The sequence below is a fragment of the Oryctolagus cuniculus genome, chromosome 14 (genome assembly GCF_051225735.1).
Source record: "Oryctolagus cuniculus isolate XC-2025 breed Fujian yellow rabbit chromosome 14, ASM5122573v1, whole genome shotgun sequence".
In the NCBI taxonomy this organism is placed as follows: Eukaryota; Metazoa; Chordata; class Mammalia; order Lagomorpha; family Leporidae; genus Oryctolagus; species Oryctolagus cuniculus.
This window is the reverse complement of record NC_142880.1, coordinates 61936150-61955614: the sequence shown is the minus strand read 5'-3', so window position 1 is coordinate 61955614 and position 19465 is coordinate 61936150. Positions and strand designations below refer to the sequence as shown.

Here is a 19465-nt window from a genome sequence, read left to right as displayed (position 1 = left end):
ATTCTATTCGGCTCTAGTGTGTGATTCTCATAAATGAATCCAAACTAAGAAATGCTAGATTTCTTAGAGCTGACAGTTTATAACTTCATTTCCCATACAAACTTAAAGCATTTTTTAAAAACTGTAAGATAAGACGGAAAGGAGTAAGGACTCCCTCATTTTATTTTGTATACTTCTGTATTTCTTACGATCAGCTGATACTTAAGTCCACAGAGTTGGTTACTACTTCGACGGGATAACTGTGAGACCATTCATCCTGCCTCTCAGGTTGGGCCGGTGCTTTGAGTCAGCCTGGAAACTATCTGGGGAAACTGCCTCTGCTTCTTCCTGGGGTCCTGTTTATTTCTACCTTCAAGTCAGTACAGAGCATTTCAGAGCCAAGAGTGTCCACCACAATTAATAATGTTATTCCATGGTCCTACCACCTCCTTCACTAAAGGAGGACTATTTCATATTTTGATAGGTAATTTGTTGCTTATTTTTTCATTCCTTTTGCATGTTTACAGTTTCTCCCACCTATAGCTAGAAATAAGTATACAGTGTCTCAATCTTGTGGTTCCTTTGTGAACTGGCACAGATTCTTTTCTTCTGAGGCTACAATTTGTCCTTTTTCAAAACTGTCTGACAAGATTTTAATGTGGTTTTGATTTCTTTCTTATTTATTTTTTTGGTCAAAATCAAGGTTGTGATTCACAGCTTTGGTGTCTCCTCCTGGGGTTTTACAGAGATGGAGATAAGTTTTGATGATTTGTCTATTTCTTCTACAGATGATGTAATTTTTACAGCCCTTCAGATGATTCAAATACATGTTGAAGAATCCTTAAATTATGACAAATGCTTTTGAGGCAGTTTGTGCTTCCAGGCTAAATTTTTGCTTTATAAAAGTGAACACTTTAATTAATATTTAACCATCTCAAGAAGTGGCATTTTCTCACGTGTTTTTTCTTTGAAAAAAGTCAGATTTCAGACATGTAAAGACAGAAAACAAACTTTTCCATTGGAGTAGATATAATTAGTTGTTTCAAGCAGAATAAAGGGTGACAAAGTTGAATATATTTTCAAATCCTTACTACAGGTATTTCCTTTTAAGTCATCAGAGTAACCCTTGGCTTCACCTTACACCAAATCATGACAATCATAGTAAATGGTTTGAATAGTCATTATTTTCTCGTTATTTACCAAGTTCCTCAAAACACCCTGCAGGTTCTGTTACTGACTTGAGGTGTGTGCAATACTGTCTTCCCAGTTTTGATCTGAGTTTACGGAAACCTAGAGGTGCTCTAGCGGACGGCTTCTCAGATGCTAACTTGAACAAATCACTTGCAGATTCTGTCAACTGGAGACTGACCCTAGTCTCAGAGGGGCCTGAGATTCTGCATTTCTGACAAGCTCCCTGTCAATGTGCTGGTCTGTCGACCACACATTGAAGAGCAAGGATCTCTACGACTAAAGAAGGGCCACAGTCTGAATTCAGAAACTTGCTGACATTAAAAAATAAAAAGAATAAGAAAGATAGGAGAATGACAGCAAGAAGAAAATTAGAGGTAAGAATGAGGTCATGAGTGGAAAGCAAAACTTTTGAGGAATAATGAGGCAGTTCCTTGAGAGCTAACAGAGTACAGGCGAGTGCACATACCACAGGACTGGAGAGGAAGAGGGGGTGAATGCAAGCTTCATGCAGGGTCCTCTATGCAGCCTGTGGCCTGATAAACTGCTGAATGTTTATGGGTGTGTACTCCTATAGATGTCCTTATATGCATAAACAGAGAGATAGGTATATATATGGGGATGGGAAGAAAGGGAAAGACAGATAAGGGTAGAAAGATACTTTACACTAGGGGCTATCACAGGCATATATTGCTTCAATCCCATTACAACCCATTAAATATATATGAAGTTTCAAAAAGTTAACAAAAATGAAACTATAAGATGAGTCTATTTTGTTACCAAAAAAATTTTTGAAATCCATGCATGGATTTTTCCTATACTCATTTTTTATGAACTTTGTAAATATTCCTCTTCTTTATGGATTTCAAAAATCTTCTGCCCCAAATAAACATCTTTCAACTCTTTTTTCCATGAACTTTTGGAAATACTCTCATGCATGAGTGTGTGATGTGTGTGAGTTGTATATATGTGTCTGTGGTGTGTTATCTGTGTGAGAGAGAGAGATGAAAAAGCTGAGGCTGCAGTAATTTTTTTTAAAACATAGCTCTAGGCCTATCTGACTTCAAAGATCTAAAACCTAAGTTTGTCCAGCCAGAGAGCCAGACCGAGGTGGAAGAGGGTGAAGAGGACAGGGTCATAAGGGAAAGTGTTTGCTACTGAGATGAGTCAGGGCACAGGGAGAAGATCTGAGCTACGAGGATGTGGAAGAGACATATGGAAAGGCCCAGGAAGAAAGGCAGGACAAAGTGTGGAGCCACCAGGGCCACAGTCCAAGTGGATAATTTCCCTTCCTGGTAGCAATTAGTGGTGACCCATTTGGCAGCAGATGCCCCTTTGAAGGGGGATGGTTGCCGCTTTCTGTCTTCCACAACCCTTTCCAGCCCTTGTTGGAGTGACCTGTTCCTATCCAATGTGGGGAACTCAGTTCCCACAGTCTGTAAACTACCAATCAGCAAGAAGTCTGCTGTGTTCCAGGTGGGAAAGGCTGTGGAGCAGAAACTCTAGAAGCTGCCTATCCTCTGCCCACTGGGATCCACTGCCACTGTCTTGGCTCAGTAGATCCAAAAAAAAAAAAAAAAACCCTCCTCTGAGATGATCCAGCAACGAATTCCTCCAGTTACTTTCCTAGTGGAAATTTATCTGTCAGGGGTTTGGTGTCAGTTAAACATATGGAAATAAAGGATAATGACAACACCTTACAATTCACCTAAAACTTTCTGGAGAAAATTGTGCTACATATTAGAATAGGAAAAAAGTTTGTATATCTATCTATCTATCTATCTATCTATCTGAGAGAGAGAGAGATCAAGCTCATCCACTGGCTCACTCTTCAAATGCTCAAAATGGTTAGGGCCAAAGCCAGTAGTGGGGAACACAATCCAGGTCTCCCCACAGATGACAGAAACCCAGTTACTTGAGCCACCACTGCTGACCCCCAGGGCCTGCATTAGCAGGAAGCCAGATTCAGGAGCCAGAGCCTGGAATCCAAATCTAGCATTCTTTGTGGCACACAGGGGTCTACACTGTTAGGCTAAATACCTGCTCCCTATTTCCATATATTTTAAGGCAAAGAATTCAGCCCAAGAATTGAGATATTGCCCCCTTTTTAAATTTTTTTTAATTTTTTATTTAGTAAATATAAATTTTCAAAGTACAGTTAATGGATTACAATGGCTTCCCCCCCCCCCATAATTTCCCTCCCACTCACACCCCTCCCATCTCCCCCTCCCTCTCCCATTCCATTCACATCAAGATTCATTTTCAATTATCTTTATATACGGAAGATCAATTCAGTATATATTAAGTAAAGATTTCATCAGTTTGCACCCACACAGAGACACAAAGTGTAAAATACTGTTTCAGTATTAGTTATAGCATTACTTCACATTGGACAACACACTGGCTGGCGCTGTGGCTCAGTAGGCTAATCCTCTGCCTTGCGGCGCCGGGACACTGGGTTCTAGTCCCCATCGGGGCGCCGGATTCTGTCCCGGTTGCCCCTCTTCCAGTCCAGCTCTCTGCTGTGGCCCGGGAGTGCAGTGGAGGATGGCCTAAGTGCTTGGGCCCTGCACCCCATGGGAGACCAGGAGAAGCACCTGGCTCCTACCTTCCTACCTTTGGATAGGTGCGGTACGCTGGCTGCAGCGCGCCGGCCGTGGCAGCCATTGGAGGGTGAACCAATGGCAAAGGAAGACCTTTCTCTCTGTCTCTCTCACTGGCCACTCTGCCTGTCAAAACAAAACAAACAAACAAAAAAATATTGGACAACACACTAAGGACAGATCCCACATGAGAAGTAAGTACACAGTGACTCCTGTTATTGACTTAACAATTTGACACTCTTGTTTATGGCATCAGTAATCTCCCTAGGCTCTAGTCATGAGTTGCCACGGTTATGGAAGCCTTTTGATATTGCCCCTTTTTCACCCTTATTGCCCTTTGTTGCCCTTGCTGCCCATGCCTTTGAGCCGCCTGCTCCCTGCTTTCCTGCCTGCATGCTTGCTGCATGTGGCTTGCTCCTGGCCTGCTCTCTGCTTGGTATGGACCCCAACGTATCCTCTAGACTTTTCTTTCTCCCCTGAGTAAAGCCCTCACTCTCCTATGCATTTCTATCACTGAACAAAATCCTTAAAAACTAAAAAAAAAAAAATAATAATAATAAAATAAAAGAGAGGGAGAGAGAGATTGATTGGAGGTTTGTTAGACCATGTAAGTCAATAACATGTCATGAGGTTTGTGCTTTAATTATGGGTGGCAACACCATGGTAGACAAGGAATTATTTTTTCAACATTATACATACTATGTGGTTTAAGCAATCCGATGCTTCTACAAGGATTTTCTGGAAAACCAGTAGTCTCCTTCCAGTCTTCCTTGCTGCTGTACAGATAAAACATTTTCCCTTTTCCAGCCAGACTTTATCTCCAGTTCCAGAAATCATTAGTGGTACTGGACTTTTGGTTTTTCTGTAGGGGTTTACACCAGGTTGCTTTCTAGCATCTCCGCTGCTAACTAATGCTTGCAGTTCAGGTTCCCTGCTCTGCTTGATCAGTTACTTCTTATCCTTCTACTTTCCTTCCCAGCTCTTAGAATTTGTTGCTATTATTTTTCTTGTCGAATTAAAAAAAACACCTTTATCATTGTGAAAGTTCTGCTTGGGGATGTATAGAAGTACGTGTGTATGGTCAATCAATTTTGATAAAGTTGAGAATGCTAAAGTGGCATTAATTCATACTGATTTTTCCTTGGCATGGTGCTGAATTCAATGTTTTATACACGTAGAATGTGAAGTGTTCCAGGAGAGCTGTATGTGGTATGCTAGTGTGATGCGTGGGAGTTGAGATTCATAGTTTGGAGGAGGGAGGCTTGAGTGTAATTCAAGGCTTTGGCACTTACTAGGGCATAACTTTGAGCGAGTTACTGACTGAGCCTTCATTTCCTCATCCATAAGTGGTGGAGACTGTATTCAACCCAAAACAGGATGGAAATGATTGAGTTAGACACAATGGACAGGGTGATCCTTGTGGCAGGGTGATCCCTGAAGAAGAAAAAAAAAGCCTATCAGAGCACACAACTCCCTTTCCTAAACTCCTCACGGCTTATGTTTCTTGGATTAAAAACAAACCCCTTAGCAGAACATCAAGGCTTTGCAAAGCTCAAACTTCATCTTTAGCCTCGTTTCCTACCATGCATCCTCTCTTCTGATAGATGTCAGCCACACTGGACCCTTTTATTACTGGAATTTCCCAAGCTGCCTCCTTCATCGGAGACTCTGGCTTTTCTCTCTACTTGAGTACTCTTCACACTTGCCTGGATGTTGTGTCTCCTGGGAAACCTGAAATTCTGACCTCAGAGACCAAAAAGTTTCACTGTTGGTCACTTACTGAGAAGTTGGCACTTGTCTTTTGTAACTCTCATCCCAACAGAAGTTAAATAATTGTGCCATTGTCCAGGTCTGTTTCACTCCCAATGAACACTGAATAAGGGCAAGGACTACATTTATTTGCTGTACTGCTTTATTCACAATATCTTGCAAAATGTCTTATACATAGTCATCTCTCCAAAATACTTGTTGAATAAATGGTTTAATGATTGTATTAGAAAGAAAAGAGACTAAGTTTTAACACATAATTTTTTAAAAGAAGATTTATTTATTTATTTGAAAGTCAGAATCACACAGAGAGAGAAGGAGAGGCAGAGAGAGAGAGAGAGAGATGTCGCTCCCCGTCTTCGTGGAGGAATGACACAGGACCCTGCGCTGTTCTTTTGTCTGCTCGGCCCTCCCCGGGTTTGCTGCTGGTTCTTCCCGGGTTGGCTACCGACCCTTCCACCTCCGTGGAAGGGCAGTTCCCCCTGCCACTTTCCCCACTTCCGCGGGGGGAGTGGCACACCGCTCTGTTCCTTCAGATAGATGTTCCTGGTGCATGTTGTCTCTCTCCTCCTTTATAGTCCTCTTCCACCAATCCCAACTCTGCTACCCACATGCCAAGTACGCTGCTCTCCTCCAATCAGGAGCAGGTCCTGCTGTTTATTGGTTGAACTGGAGGCAGCTGTGTAGAAGCTGTTTCCTCCTCTCCCAGCGCCATATTGTGGGAGAGCAGATGCACAGAATAAGTCTTAACTCCAGTAACAGTCTAGTCCGAGTTGCTCCCCACAGAGAGAGAGGGAGAGAGAAAGAGAGAGAGAGGGGTCTTCAATCCACTGGTTCACTCCCCAATTTGCTGCAATGGCAGGAACTGAGCTGATCCGAAGCCAGAAGCTAGGAGCTTCTTCTGGGTCTCCCACGCAGGTGCAGGGGTCCAAGGACTGAGTCATCTTCTACTGCTTTCCCAGATACATTAGCAGGGATCTGGATCAGAAATGGAGTTGCTGGGATGAGAACTGGCGCCCATATGGGATGCAGGCACTGCAGGCAGCAGCTTTACACACTGCACAACAGTGCTGGCCCAAAAACATATAATCTTAAGGAGTTTGTTTTTACTTTCAAATTCTCCTACTGGATCAGGTAAGAACAAGGCTTGATAAGTGCTTACTTTTGACTCTGTGCTCGGAGTCAAGAGAATTACTTGGGAGAATGGAAGAGAATCTAGTGGAGAAGGAGGTATGGACATTATCTGCTTTCTCAATAATGTGCTGGGCAGTGTCGAGGAGAGAAAGTGGCTGCACAGACATTAACACACCTTCAATCAGATCATGTATTCCTAACTCCTGTCACAGTGTTTGCACAAAAGGGATGCATGCTTGATACATATTTGTTGATTCAATGAATAAGGGACACTTTCTCAGTTGACTGTATGCCTTCCAAGCTGCAAGTATCCTTTTTGATTTCCACCTTAATACTGCCATTGACAGTATCTTTTGTATATTTTTAGCTGTATTTTTAAAAATACTTATTTATTTTATTTGAAAGGCAGAGTTACAAAGAGAGAGACAGAGACACAGAGAGACATCTTCCATCTGTTAGTTCACCCCCAAAATGGCTGCAACAGCCAGAGCTTGGATGGTTCGAAGTCAGGAGCCAGGAGCCTCTTTCAGGTCTCCCATGTGGGTGCAGGGGCAGACACATTAGCAAGGAGCTTGTTATGAATTGGAGCAGCTGGATCTGGAACTGACGCCTATATGAGATCCCGCAGCTACAGGCAGTGGCTTTACCTGCTATGCCACAGCATCGGCTCCTAGCTGTGTGTGTGTGTGTTTGTTTGTTTGTTTGGTTGGTTTTTTACTGGTATAGAGCTTACTTTATTTTTTTTTCATTTTCAATTATCTTTATATACAGAAGATCGATTCAGTATATATTAAGTAAAGATTTCATCAGTTTGCACCCACACAGAAACACAAAGTGTAAAAATACTATTTCAGTACTAGTTATAGCATTACTTCACATTGGACAACACATTAAGGACAGATCCCACAGGAGAAGTAAGTACACAGTGACTCCTGTTGTTGACTTAACAATATGGCACTCTTGTTTATGGTGTCAGTAATCTCCCTAGGCTCTAGTCATGAGTTGCCAAGGCTATGGAAGCCTTTTGGGTTCACCAACTTCGATCTTATTCCAACAGGGTCATAGTCAAAGTGGAAGTTCTCTCCTCCCTTCAGAGAAAGGTACCTCCTTCTTTGATGGCCCGTTCTTTCCACTGGGATCTCACTTGCAGAGATCTTTCATTTAGGTCTTCTTTTTTTTTATTTTTTTTTCCCAGAGTGTCTTGGCTTTCCATGCCTCTCATGGGCTCTTCAGCCATATCCGAATGCCTTAAGGGCTGATTCTGAGGCCAGAGTGCCTAGCTGTGTTTTGACAGAGGGAAAGTCAAGATGTTATTTGTCTGGGTTTTGGCCAAATCATGCTATTTTAAGGATGGCTGTCTCAAGACTCATTCAGAAGAGCCTCATTTATTATTCTAATTCATTAGTATTTCCACTGCACGTTCACCAAAACTATTTATTTTCAAAAGTCACTAGGAATCTCATTGCTTAAATCTAACATAAATGATGCAAAAGGAGTTTGTTCTGAGAAAAAATTATAGAACTGAATGTAGTTTCCTATGGATGAGAATTTCAATTTGTTACTGAGCATTTTCTGCTGGGCTCACTTTGTCTGCTAAGAGCTTGCATAAAAATGGAATAGTATCTTGATCTCACTGGAGAAGCACCTAAGTTCTCATGGCTGCAGGAGATTCACAAAGGGTAATATGGCAGAGTGTATGACATTCTCTCAGGGGATAAGGTGGTGGGAATTGGAGAAGACCTTTCTGGTGCATAAAAAATGTTACTGATAGTTTCCTGAAATTCCTCAGCTATAATTTATTTATTCAGCTCAGGGATAGAAAATTACCTCATTTGATGTCAAAGCAATGCATTGGTAATGGATGCTATAATGAGAAAAGTTCTGAGGCCTTATGTGGACTCACCAGGAATGTGTCACCAGTTAGCAATGTCAACTATGAGTTTTAGAATGGCAATTGGTGGTATGCCATGTATTTAATATCTATTTTCAAGGCTTTTGTTTTGTCTTGTTAAAATCTATATATCTATATATTTTATATCTTAAAAAGTCATTTAATTTTCACATAAACTCTATGAGCTAAACATTGTTATAATCTTCATTTTTGTTCACATGAGGAAACCAAGGTACAGTTACATTACATTTCTCAAAAGTATATGGCCAATTAGTGGTGGAACTTATATGTGAACACATGCTTATCTAACTCCAGAGCCCAAGTCATAACTGCCCCCAAAAAAACAGTTCTTAAGAATTCTAGAGTGCTGATATTTAAAGCTGTAATCATCGAAGTGTATCTATTGGCTTTCCTAAGATAGGAAAATATGAAAGGGTAATAAGGCTGGCAGGGTTGAAGACGAATTTTATCTGCTTTGCAATATTATGTAAGACCAATCCTTAAATATTGAAAATATAGTTTAGTACATGATTATTGGAGTGAAGGAAATATGAATTCTACTTGGCTAATTTTAAGAATGGAATGAAGTACACCTATACCATTTGCATTTTAAGATTCAAATCATCTAGAAGTACTATTCTCAGATGAGATTTGTTTTACTTGATATTTTTATGCTTTAAAAAAAGTTATTTATTGATTGGTTTTAATTTCACTTGAAAGACAAAGAGACAAAAAAACAGAGAGATATTTTCTGCCTACTAGTTCACTCCCCAAATGCCAGCAGAAGCGAAGGCTGTGCTAGATTGAAGCCAGGAGCCCGGAACTCCATCCACATCTTCCATGTGGGTCTCAAGCACTTGAGCCAGGGTGTACATTAGCAAAAAGCTTGGAAGTGGAACCAAGGCCTGGACTTGAACCTAGGAACCCTGATATTGAGCATGTCTCCCATGCAGCTTCTTAACCACTGCACCAAATGCCCAATCTAAAACTTTTTATTTTTAAAGATGTTAATCACTGTGTCCTAAAAATAGTCTAAAGGCAAGTGCTTATACTTTATTTTCCTTAAACACTTAATGAATGTTCTTTTAATGGGATTGCCTGTTTATGAAAGCCGGCTACTATCACTTTCTCCAAACATTTATTTTCTTTAAAGATTTATTTATTTACTTGAGAGGCAGAGTTACAGATAGAGAGAGGGAGAGAGAAAGAGAGGTCTTCCATCTGCTGGTTCACTCCCCAAATGGCTGCAACTGCTGGAGCTGGGTAGATCTGAAGCCAGGAGCCAGGAGCTTCTTCCTGGCCTCCCATGTGGGTTGAGGGGCCCAAGCACTTGGGCCATCTTCCACTGCTTTTCCCAGGCCATTAACAGAGAGCTGGGTCAGAAGAGGAGCAGCCAGGGCTTGAACTGGCAGCATTATGGGGTGCCTAGGCCACAGGCAGAGGCTTAACCTACTACGCAACAGCACTGGCCCCCAAGCATTTATTTCTATACCTAACTGTTAAATTATTCACAAATATGCATTATGTAGTGTACAAGTAAAATAATTTGGATTTTACCAAAAGGCATGGAAAATACAAATAAAAATTTTTCTTCTAATATGAAGACACTTTTGGTGCTTTCTCTTAGTGTTAGAAATACCAGTATAAGCTTTGATTTCTTGTCTTCTATTTCTCTTACAGAAAAATCTGTCATTGCTCAACCAGTATTTATTTTTGAAAAGGAAGAACAAACTTCTAAGGTAAGGTTAAACTATTTTGTTAGTTTGATTTTGACAAAAAAGATACATTTCAAGAAGCTAGCTATACTGAAAGATGTCACTGCAGCAAAGGTTTATCTTGTTCCTCCCTAGTACAGTGGAACCTTTATACAGTTGAGATTTATGGACATAAATTTGATTGAAACGGGAAACAAAAGGTCTTGTCTTAAAGCTCTGGATAATTTGGTGTTTTTACTAAAATAATATTTGCATATTTGGAGTGACTTGAAAAGGGGAAGAACCTAAAAAGATCAAGAGGGCTCCAGCTCCTCCTGGGTCCCCAAGTCTAGCCTAGTCTACAACTGGGTATAAAATAAACCCTAAGCTACTGATACTTGACTTAAAAGGGCTCTTATGGCCCACATCTGTTTTTCAGCATCATACTAAAATGTCCTACTTCAAAAGACAAACAATAAGATTAGTAGCATTCTCACTTTAGCTAATTATTATGTTCTTGATATTCATTCTTAGGTCATTTACTCTACTACCCATAAAACAAATTAAAGAGAAACTCAGCCTCTAAGCCCTTGTTAAAAAAGATCAGATTCTTGGGCCCTACCCCAGAATAAACACTTCAGAATCTTGAAAGGGCCTCAAAATCCATATGCTGAAAGATTTATTTGAAAGGAAGAGTGACACAAAGACAATGCTCATGACAGCCAGACCTGGAGCAGACTAAAACCAGGAGCCCAGAATTCTACCCATGCAGGGTCCCTTGCCCTCTGGCCATCCTCTGTTGCCTTCCCAGGTGCATTAGCAGGAAGCTGGACTGGAAGCAGAACAGCAGGACTTGAATTGGCAGTCCAATATGTGGTGTGGGCCTCCCAAGCAGAAGGCTTAATCTCCTTAGCCACAACACCTGCCCCCAAAATCTGCATTTTAAATAAATTCCCACAAATGTTCTGTTGTCATTGAAATAGAAAACCAATGGCTTGATTTGGCTATTTCTTGACTCCTTGGCTGGGGAATAAAGGTGAGCTGCCTTGCCTTGGAGGGGCTCCCCGGCCCTGGTTCTCAGAATTATCTTCTCAAGTGGCAGGGTGGAAAGCTGACACTAAAACAGCAAATACTCCACTCTCATGGGCAACTTTATGTCCTTTCAGAGACCAGCCGAAGACACCTTGTATGAAGCAGCAGAACACGGTAACTATTTACATTTTGTATTTCAAAATCCATCATTATACAAAGAAAACAAGCAGGGACGAACGCTGTGGCCTGTGACACAGACTATAAATCTGAATGGTTTTTCTGGTATGCAAGTCCAGAACAGAGAGGACTAACTGTCCATGAGTTTCCACCACCTGTCCACTAATCTACCAAAGACCTTTGTAAAACCTCAGACTAAGTATACAATTTCTTGCTGAAGTCACTTGTTTCAATTGTTTCATGCCACATACAGGCCTATAGGTTTATGATCACCAAACTATTAATACCAATATTTAAAATTGTACTTCAGGAGTTAACACATCATCAAATGATGACCTATGTAGACAAAAGGAAATTCTGTTTAGCCTCTCATGTTATGGAGTGTGGATAATTTGCTACTGCAAGCAATTTTACCCTTCTTATTGCCTGTCTTTCAGAATGTAATGATCATTCAAGAAAGCGTGTACGATCTTCGTCTTTCACTCTGCACACTGCAGATGCTCAGGCCCAGGGAGGTAGGTGTAGCCTTGACTGTTGACTGTTCACTGTTACAGCTACTCTGAATGTAGTGTTACTAAGAAACTTTCCAAAATGGTAACACTAAAAGTTTACTCCTTGGAGAATGTTTACAATATATCACGTAATGTGTTATATAATAAATAAAATAGATTGTACAGTGAGTCAGTATTTGAAAATACACTTTATCAGTATCGGGAAAAAATACTGACAAGACATAAGCCACAACGTTAGTTGTGGTTATCCTCAGCAATGGCATTCCAATAACTTGATGCTCCCTACCCTTACTACCACTTTCATATTTTGCTATTTCCAAAGTTTCTGCATCAAGTGTGTATTAACTTTGTAATCAGAGAAACTTTTTTAAAAACATTTTTATTTATTTTACTTGAAAGTCAGAGTTATATAGAGAGAGGGAGAGGCAGAGAGATAGAAAGAGATAGAGATAGAGATAGAGATAGAGATAGAGATAGAGATAGAGATAGAGAGAGGATTTCCATCCACTGGTTCACTCCCCAGTTGGCTGCAATGACCGGAGCTGCGCTGATCTGAAGCGAGGAGCCAGGATCTTCTTCCTGGCCTCCCATGTGGGTGCAGGGGCCCAAGCACTTGGGCCATCTTCTACTGCTTTCCCAGGCCACAGCAGAGAGCTGGATCGGAAGCGGAGCAGCCGGGACTCGAACTGGTGCCCCTATGGGATGCCAGCACTGAAGGCGGTGGCTTTACCTGCTATGCCACAGTGCCAGCCCCGGGACACTTTTTTAAAACAAAATTTATTTATTTACTTGAAAGACAGAGTTACAGAGAGAGAGAGAGAGAGAGAGAGAGAGACAGAGATATCTTCCACTCCATTTGCTGATTCAGTCCTCAAATGGCCTCAACGGCCAGATCTGGGCCAGTCCGAAGCTAGGAGCCAGGAGCTTCTTCCAGGTTTCACATGTGGGTGCAGGAGCCCAAGTTCTTGGGCCATCTTCTGCTGCTTCCCCAGGTGCATTTGCAGGTAACTGGATAGGAAGTGGTGCAGTCCATATGGGATGCCTACACTGCAGGTGGCTGCTTTAACAGCTATGACCCTAGGAAAGCCAATTTAAAGTGACCAGCTACTTAAGCAAATGGATGCCTGACTTTTAAAAAGAATTTTATATACTGTACTGCAAGTTCATCAATAACTTAGTTTGTCTCTTTTCCATATTCAAAGCACTCCAAATCCTTTTTATATGGGTCATATTGCCTTTTGTAATGCAACTATTCATGCCTATGTCTTTCTTCTCCACTGTGAGTTGTGTGAAGTCATCTTCATGCTTGATAGAGTTTCTTACACATGATGAGCCCTCAGGAATTATTTATTTATTTATTTATTTATTTATTTATTTGAGAGGCACGGGACTCTGATCTACTGGTTTACTCCCCAAATGTCTGCAAAGGCAGAGGAATCAGAGCTGGGAACTCAATCTAGATCTTCCATGTCTCCCATGGGGGTAGCATGAACCCAACCACTTGAGCCATCATCACTGTCTCCCTGAGTCTACACTGGTGGGAAGCCAGTCAGAGGCCAGCCAGGCATCGAAACCAGGAAACTCCACATAGGACATGTGTGTCTTAACTGGTGTCCTAACTGCCAAGCCTAATGCCCATCCGCAAAAATATTTGGTGATCGAATAAAATTTAATTTATAATCCTCACCAGATGCACTCTTTTTTTTTATTGATAACGATACAAAAATTTTCCTAAATTAGTAATATAAACATTTTTGCAAACAGCAAAAATCCCAATAAAAATCAACAAAACCCCCACGTCCTTATTGACATTAGTCTGCAATCTGCTTTTAGTGTCAACCTTGTCTCAGAAGTGAATGAGATCTTCATCCTTCACTGGCCTCCCAACCTTCCCCCGTTCTGGGCCAGGTAATAAAGTGCTTCTACAACCTCAAGCCTGACACCCTGACTTCTCAAAATCACTCATTTTAACAATGAATCTTCTATATCAATTATCATGAAATGCTAACATTAAGGCAGCAAATCAAATAGAGGGCTTAGAAAGTATGCATGGAAGAATACCTTGTGAATTCTACCTCCACAAATCCAGACAGCACATGTCTTTATTTTTAGTAGAAAGTTTGAGCATATCAATTATTTTAGAATTTCATGTTTATGATAGTATTATTTTATATGAGGCATCTGCATAAAATAAAGACAGTTTTCTTTATTTTACTTATTATTACCAAGTACTTTATAATACATAAAGGTACCTCAATAATTCATAGAAAATTGAATTAAAAAGTAAATTTATTTTGGTGCAAATATTTTTTTTTTTGACAGGCAGAGTGGACAGTGAGAGAGAGAGACAGACAGACAGAAAGGTCTTCCTTTTGCCGTTGGTTCACCCTCCAATGGCCGCCTCGGCTGGCGTGCTGAGGCCGGCGCACCGCGCTGATCCAAAGCCAGGAGCCAGGTGCTTATCCTGGTCTCCCATGGGGTGCAGGGCCCAAGTACTTGGGCTATCCTCCATTGCACTCCCTGGCCACAGCAGAGAGCTGGCCTGGAAGAGGGGCAACCGGGACAGAATCCGGCGCCCCGACGGGGACTAGAACCCGGTGTACCGGTGCCGCAAAGCAGAGGATTAGCCTAGTGAGCCGCAACGCCCGGCCTGCAAATATGTTTTGAAATGCATGCACAATGAGGTGTCTCCAAAGAGTTCATAAAAAATGTGTGGTTTGAAAAAATTATGCATAGGTGACAAGAAATTTTTTCACTAGAATAGCTTACATTTCAATTCAGTTTTTTCAAAGAACTGTTCGAAGTACCCTCATATTTAGTATTCAAAATATATGACTATGCTTTAGATTCACATTGTAAAGTTTAGAATATGATTCCATTAGAGCTTATAACTAATGAAAATATTACTTCTTTTTATTTTAAATTTGCAATGCTTTTCTAAGCAAAACTGTTTTATCAAAATATTTGAAGTGGTTGATTCCCCACATTAAAATAATGATTTCTCTTTGTGAATGTTTTTATTTCCGTTGAACAACCAACTGATTTTTTACAAGTTAAGTTTATCACTAAGAAAGAAACAAATACAAGCTGTTCACTTTTTTGGTCCTCCTCTACCCAGAGACTATGGAGTTTTCAAAATAATTAATCCCTATTCTTATCAATAATTCCAAGTATGACTGAGCAACAGTAGGTCAATCACCTGTCTAGTGCAGAAGAGACACTTCCTATAGGTCTCTTCTGAATGGACAAGCTATAGATAGTAAGAGAAATAAGAGTTCTACATTCAGAGCCAAAAAGTGGTTTTTTTTTTTTTTTTTTGGACAGGCCGGTTAGACAGTGAGAGAGAGACAGAGAGAGAGTAATAGACAATGAGAAAGAGATAGAGAGAAAGGTCTTACTTCCGTTGGTTCACTCCCCTAATGGCTGCCACGGCCGGTGCTTCGCCGATCTGAAGCCAGGAGCTGGGTGCCTCCTCCCAGTCTCCCATGCGGGTGCAGGGACCCAAGCACTTGGACCATCCTCCACTGCCCTCCCGGGCCACAGCAGAGAGCTGGACTGGAAGAGGAGCAACCGGGACTAGAACCCGGGGTGCCGGCGCCGCAGGCAGAGGATTAGCCAAGTGAGTGTTTTGTTTTGTTTTATTGTACTTGTGCATAAAGCAAGGAGGTGGCCTTAAGTTATGTAGATATATACTTTTATTTATTTTAATTAAGAAATTATTTGAAAGGCTAAAAGAGAGAGAGGGAAAGAGAAAAATCTCCCATCTGCTGGCTCATTACCTAAATGTTGGCCATGGCTGGGGCTGGGCCAGGCTGAAACTAGAAATTCAATTCAGATCTCCCATACGGGTGGCAGGGATCCAATCACCTGAACCATTACTTACTGCCTCTCAGAGTTCCCATTAGTAGGAATATGGAATTGGTAGTGGAGCTGGAACTCCAACCCAAGTACTCTGATAATGGGATGCAGGTGTATTAGCCAGTGTCTTAACTGCTTTGCCAAATTCGTGCTCCTGAGTCATTTTATAAATCAGACACACATAGAAAGAAAAACAAATAAAGAAACATGGATAGCAGCAAGTACCATTTTACATTATTTTGAGCATAATGTCAGTGTTTGCGGGACAGGTAAAAAATTGTACAGCTTTCTATGACCTATTCATGGTTTTCATTAATAAAGACTGCAATAATCATTAAATTTAAATTTGAATTAGAGAAGCAGTTCCACCGGGCATTTATAATACTTGGAACGCTTCTTCGTGGAAGCAATTCTTACTTTTTTTTTGGTCTCTGTTAATTAAATGCCCAAAGGCTGTGGTTTATGCAATTTGCAATCACCAGGAGATCTTTTGAAAATGTATAGAAATTCTATCCTTACTTGTAGTCACCACTGCGGGCTTACCCTACACATGATATAGAAAAATAACCCAGCATAAGGTCTTCTTTATTCCTCTGTTCAAATTTTGTTAAAGAATGGGGTGATGGGGCACAGACTTAGTTAATGGTTTTATAATACTCCATAAATTTTAAAGCATAGAGGGTCCATTATCAATTCAGCTTTTATAATCTGTAGAATTTATCACAGTACATTCTTTCATGATTCTAAAGAATTTGCTGTCAGTGACCTAATTTTCACTTATATTTCTGAGAATAAACAGAATTACCTAGCAAAACTCATGTGGCAATCCCATTTTTAACCAAACCAGTGCACTAAAGGGCATGGCTGATTACTGTTAGTGCCAACAGCGACACCTTCTGGTCACTTCAGAACAGTACTGTCAAACCTTCAATGTTCACTCTCACAGATTTTAAATATTCTTTCTTACAGTGAAGGAAAACAACATTTTTATGAAATCAACTCTTGTTAAAAGGAATATTGATATGAATAGTGAAGAACAAGGTTTGTAGTTTCTACTTAAAGAACCACAAAAAAATCTTACTTTTTGTCATCTATGAGAGTGATAGAAAAAGTTCATGGAAAAATGAAATTAAAAGATAAGTTTATTTTGCTGTAAAACATGTTGAAATCCACATATAATTTTTAAAAATCCTTCATATATATTTATATGTGTATGTGTGTGTGTGTGTGTGTGTGTGACTGTGTGTGTTAGGTATATGGAAGTAGGGCAGAGTAACAAAACATGAGTAATAAAAATATTTGGTAAGCCAGTTCCCATGGTCAAAATGAATACTTATTGGGCAAAATCTAGATAGGGAAGGAGAAGTAAGCAATTCACTGGTTATTTTGTCTTTAATTAGTTAACATTAGTCCCCCACCTCATCACTACTTTAGAAATGAAGTTAAAAAAAGAACAGGGAAGAAAGACTATTTCACTAAAAATATATTTATCTTTTATTCTATTATTTTAAGGTACCGTGAAACATTCTGAACATGTTCTAAGACCTGCTATTTTGCAGCCACCTCAATCTCAAATCTGTGAAAAAGCAAGAAAATCATTTGAGCACAACACATTGGAATCCAGCAAGATGACAGAAAAAATAAAGCATAGGGTAAGTACATGTCCATTGGTAGGATTGACCTCAAACGCATATCCTTCTTTGCGTATGTTGTTTTGAGACCCTGCAACCAGAGTTGGGGGCTGTGTGAGCTTGGCTTTGTTGCTGAAGCAGCAGCCAGGCTTGAGAAACATTCAGGCTGGATACAAAATGGTGTTGGTAATCTTACTGCATTTGTAGTAGAGGCATGCATTTGGCATAGTGGTTAGGATGCTTGCATTCCATGTTGAAGTACATTGTTTTGAGACCCGGCTCCTGACTCCAGATTCCTGCTAATAATCTACATGCTGGGAGGCAGCAGGAGATGGCTCAAGTAGTTGGGCTCCTGCTACCCAAAAGGAAGACCTGGACTTGGATTGAGTTCCTGGGTCGCAGTCCTCTGCCATATGAGCATTTGCAGAGTGAACCAGTGAATGCGAATCCACTCTCTTCTTGTCTCTCAAAAAAATTTTAAAAAACAAATACATAATCTTGTCCTGGAGCCAAAATTGTAAACCTGAGCACCAGGGCAGTGGTAACCTGGAGGGTCTTGTTGCAGAGCAGTGAGGCAGGTGGGAACTGGAGTCAGTAGCCAAAAAAGGGATAGAGATTTTCTGCATATCTAACTGGTCAACATCATAGTTAATCACTGTGCTGCCAGTGTAGGTCACATCAGGAATCCACTCTTGAGGCATCTTTACAAATAACAGGAGCAAAGAAACTACTTATGACAGTGTGGCACAAGGCCTGGGCAGCCTGCAGAGACAGGTACGAATTTTCTCTTCCAACTGCTGCAGTGGCTGGATCACTCATTGGAGGCCTTTCTTAGCAGACATTAATGTATTCAGGTCATGCAAATATGGGTTGGAGGATATTCTGTTTCTACAGTTTTAGCTGATAATAGAACACAAGATAAGAAGGCTGCAATTAGGAGTTATTCCATTGATCATTTGTTTTCAGCTATTTAGGGTTAGTCCATATCTTTGCTTGGTTCCCCCCACCCTCCATGGAAGTGTAAACACTACCAGCCATTTCATTCAGTGAAAAAAAATCAGGTGGGTATTAGTCCTAACTAGTCCTAACCCTACCACTATCTATATTTTTGGGGGACAAAGCACCCAATATTATCTTTTTGTCAGCAAAATAAAGGAGTTAAAAGTAAAGTCAGCATTTGTCAACATTTTTATATTTCCAAACACTTTTCTTTGTGAGATATGATTTTGTGAGACATTATGAATTTAACATTTTTATTTATCTATTTGTGAGATAGAGATGAGAGACAGAAGTCAGATAGGCATACCAATACACACACACACAAATACACACACAGGTTCTATCTGGTGGTTCACTCCCTAAACACTTGCAATGGCCAGGGCTGGGCAAGGGTGAAGCTGGGAGTCAAAAACTCAGTCCAGGTATCCCAAGAGGGTACAATTACTCAAGCCATCCCTGCTGCCTCCCACAATGTGCATTATCAGGATGCTGGGATTGGAAGCAGAGCCAGGAGGCAAATAGGAATTCTGAAATAGGATGAGGGCATCCTAAACAGTACCTTAGCCACTATGTCAAATGCTCATCCCAGTATTATGAATTTAAAAAAAAAGTCATTGTTTATGTATGGTATGTAAATTATTTTTAAAATAAAACATGGGTTCAATTTTAGATAAGTACATTATTAAAATTTTTAGTTTCAATATAATCTATTAGTCATCATCACATTATATAAATTATTTTATTGATTTAAGAAATGATACATGCTATTTAATTAACTTTAAATTATGTAAGGAAGAGCATGATGTGCTAATTTTAAAAAGTCATCATTATTGCATTTGATTTTGGAATGACATATACTATAAAGAATATATAAATATTTTATTTCATGTTGTAACATCCAAAATACATCAACATTTCTTTCTTGGCATGACTTTATAAATGCTACATTGCATATTTAAAAAGTAAAATGTATTTATGTATTTGTTGAATTTTGTTCCTA

At 40.2% G+C, this 19465-nt stretch overlaps 1 protein-coding gene across 4 annotated transcripts in view; it reads left to right on the top strand.

Moving 5' to 3' along the window:
* RANBP3L (RAN binding protein 3 like) overlaps positions 1 to 19465 on the top strand; it is a 57189-nt gene that overhangs the window by 15546 nt on the left and 22178 nt on the right. Inside the window, exons 2-6 of one of the 4 annotated variants that reach the window (XM_017344681.4) lie at positions 10243 to 10301; positions 11423 to 11462; positions 11903 to 11980; positions 16805 to 16876; positions 17348 to 17487. In XM_017344681.4, coding sequence (XP_017200170.1) covers positions 10243 to 10301; positions 11423 to 11462; positions 11903 to 11980; positions 16805 to 16876; positions 17348 to 17487 — 389 coding nt within the window. Of the gene's footprint in view, positions 1 to 10242; positions 10302 to 11422; positions 11463 to 11902; positions 11981 to 13810; positions 13886 to 16804; positions 16877 to 17347; positions 17488 to 19465 lie in introns of those variants that run through there. The other 3 variants (XM_017344683.4, XM_017344682.4, XM_089312734.1) reach the window with 3 other exon arrangements.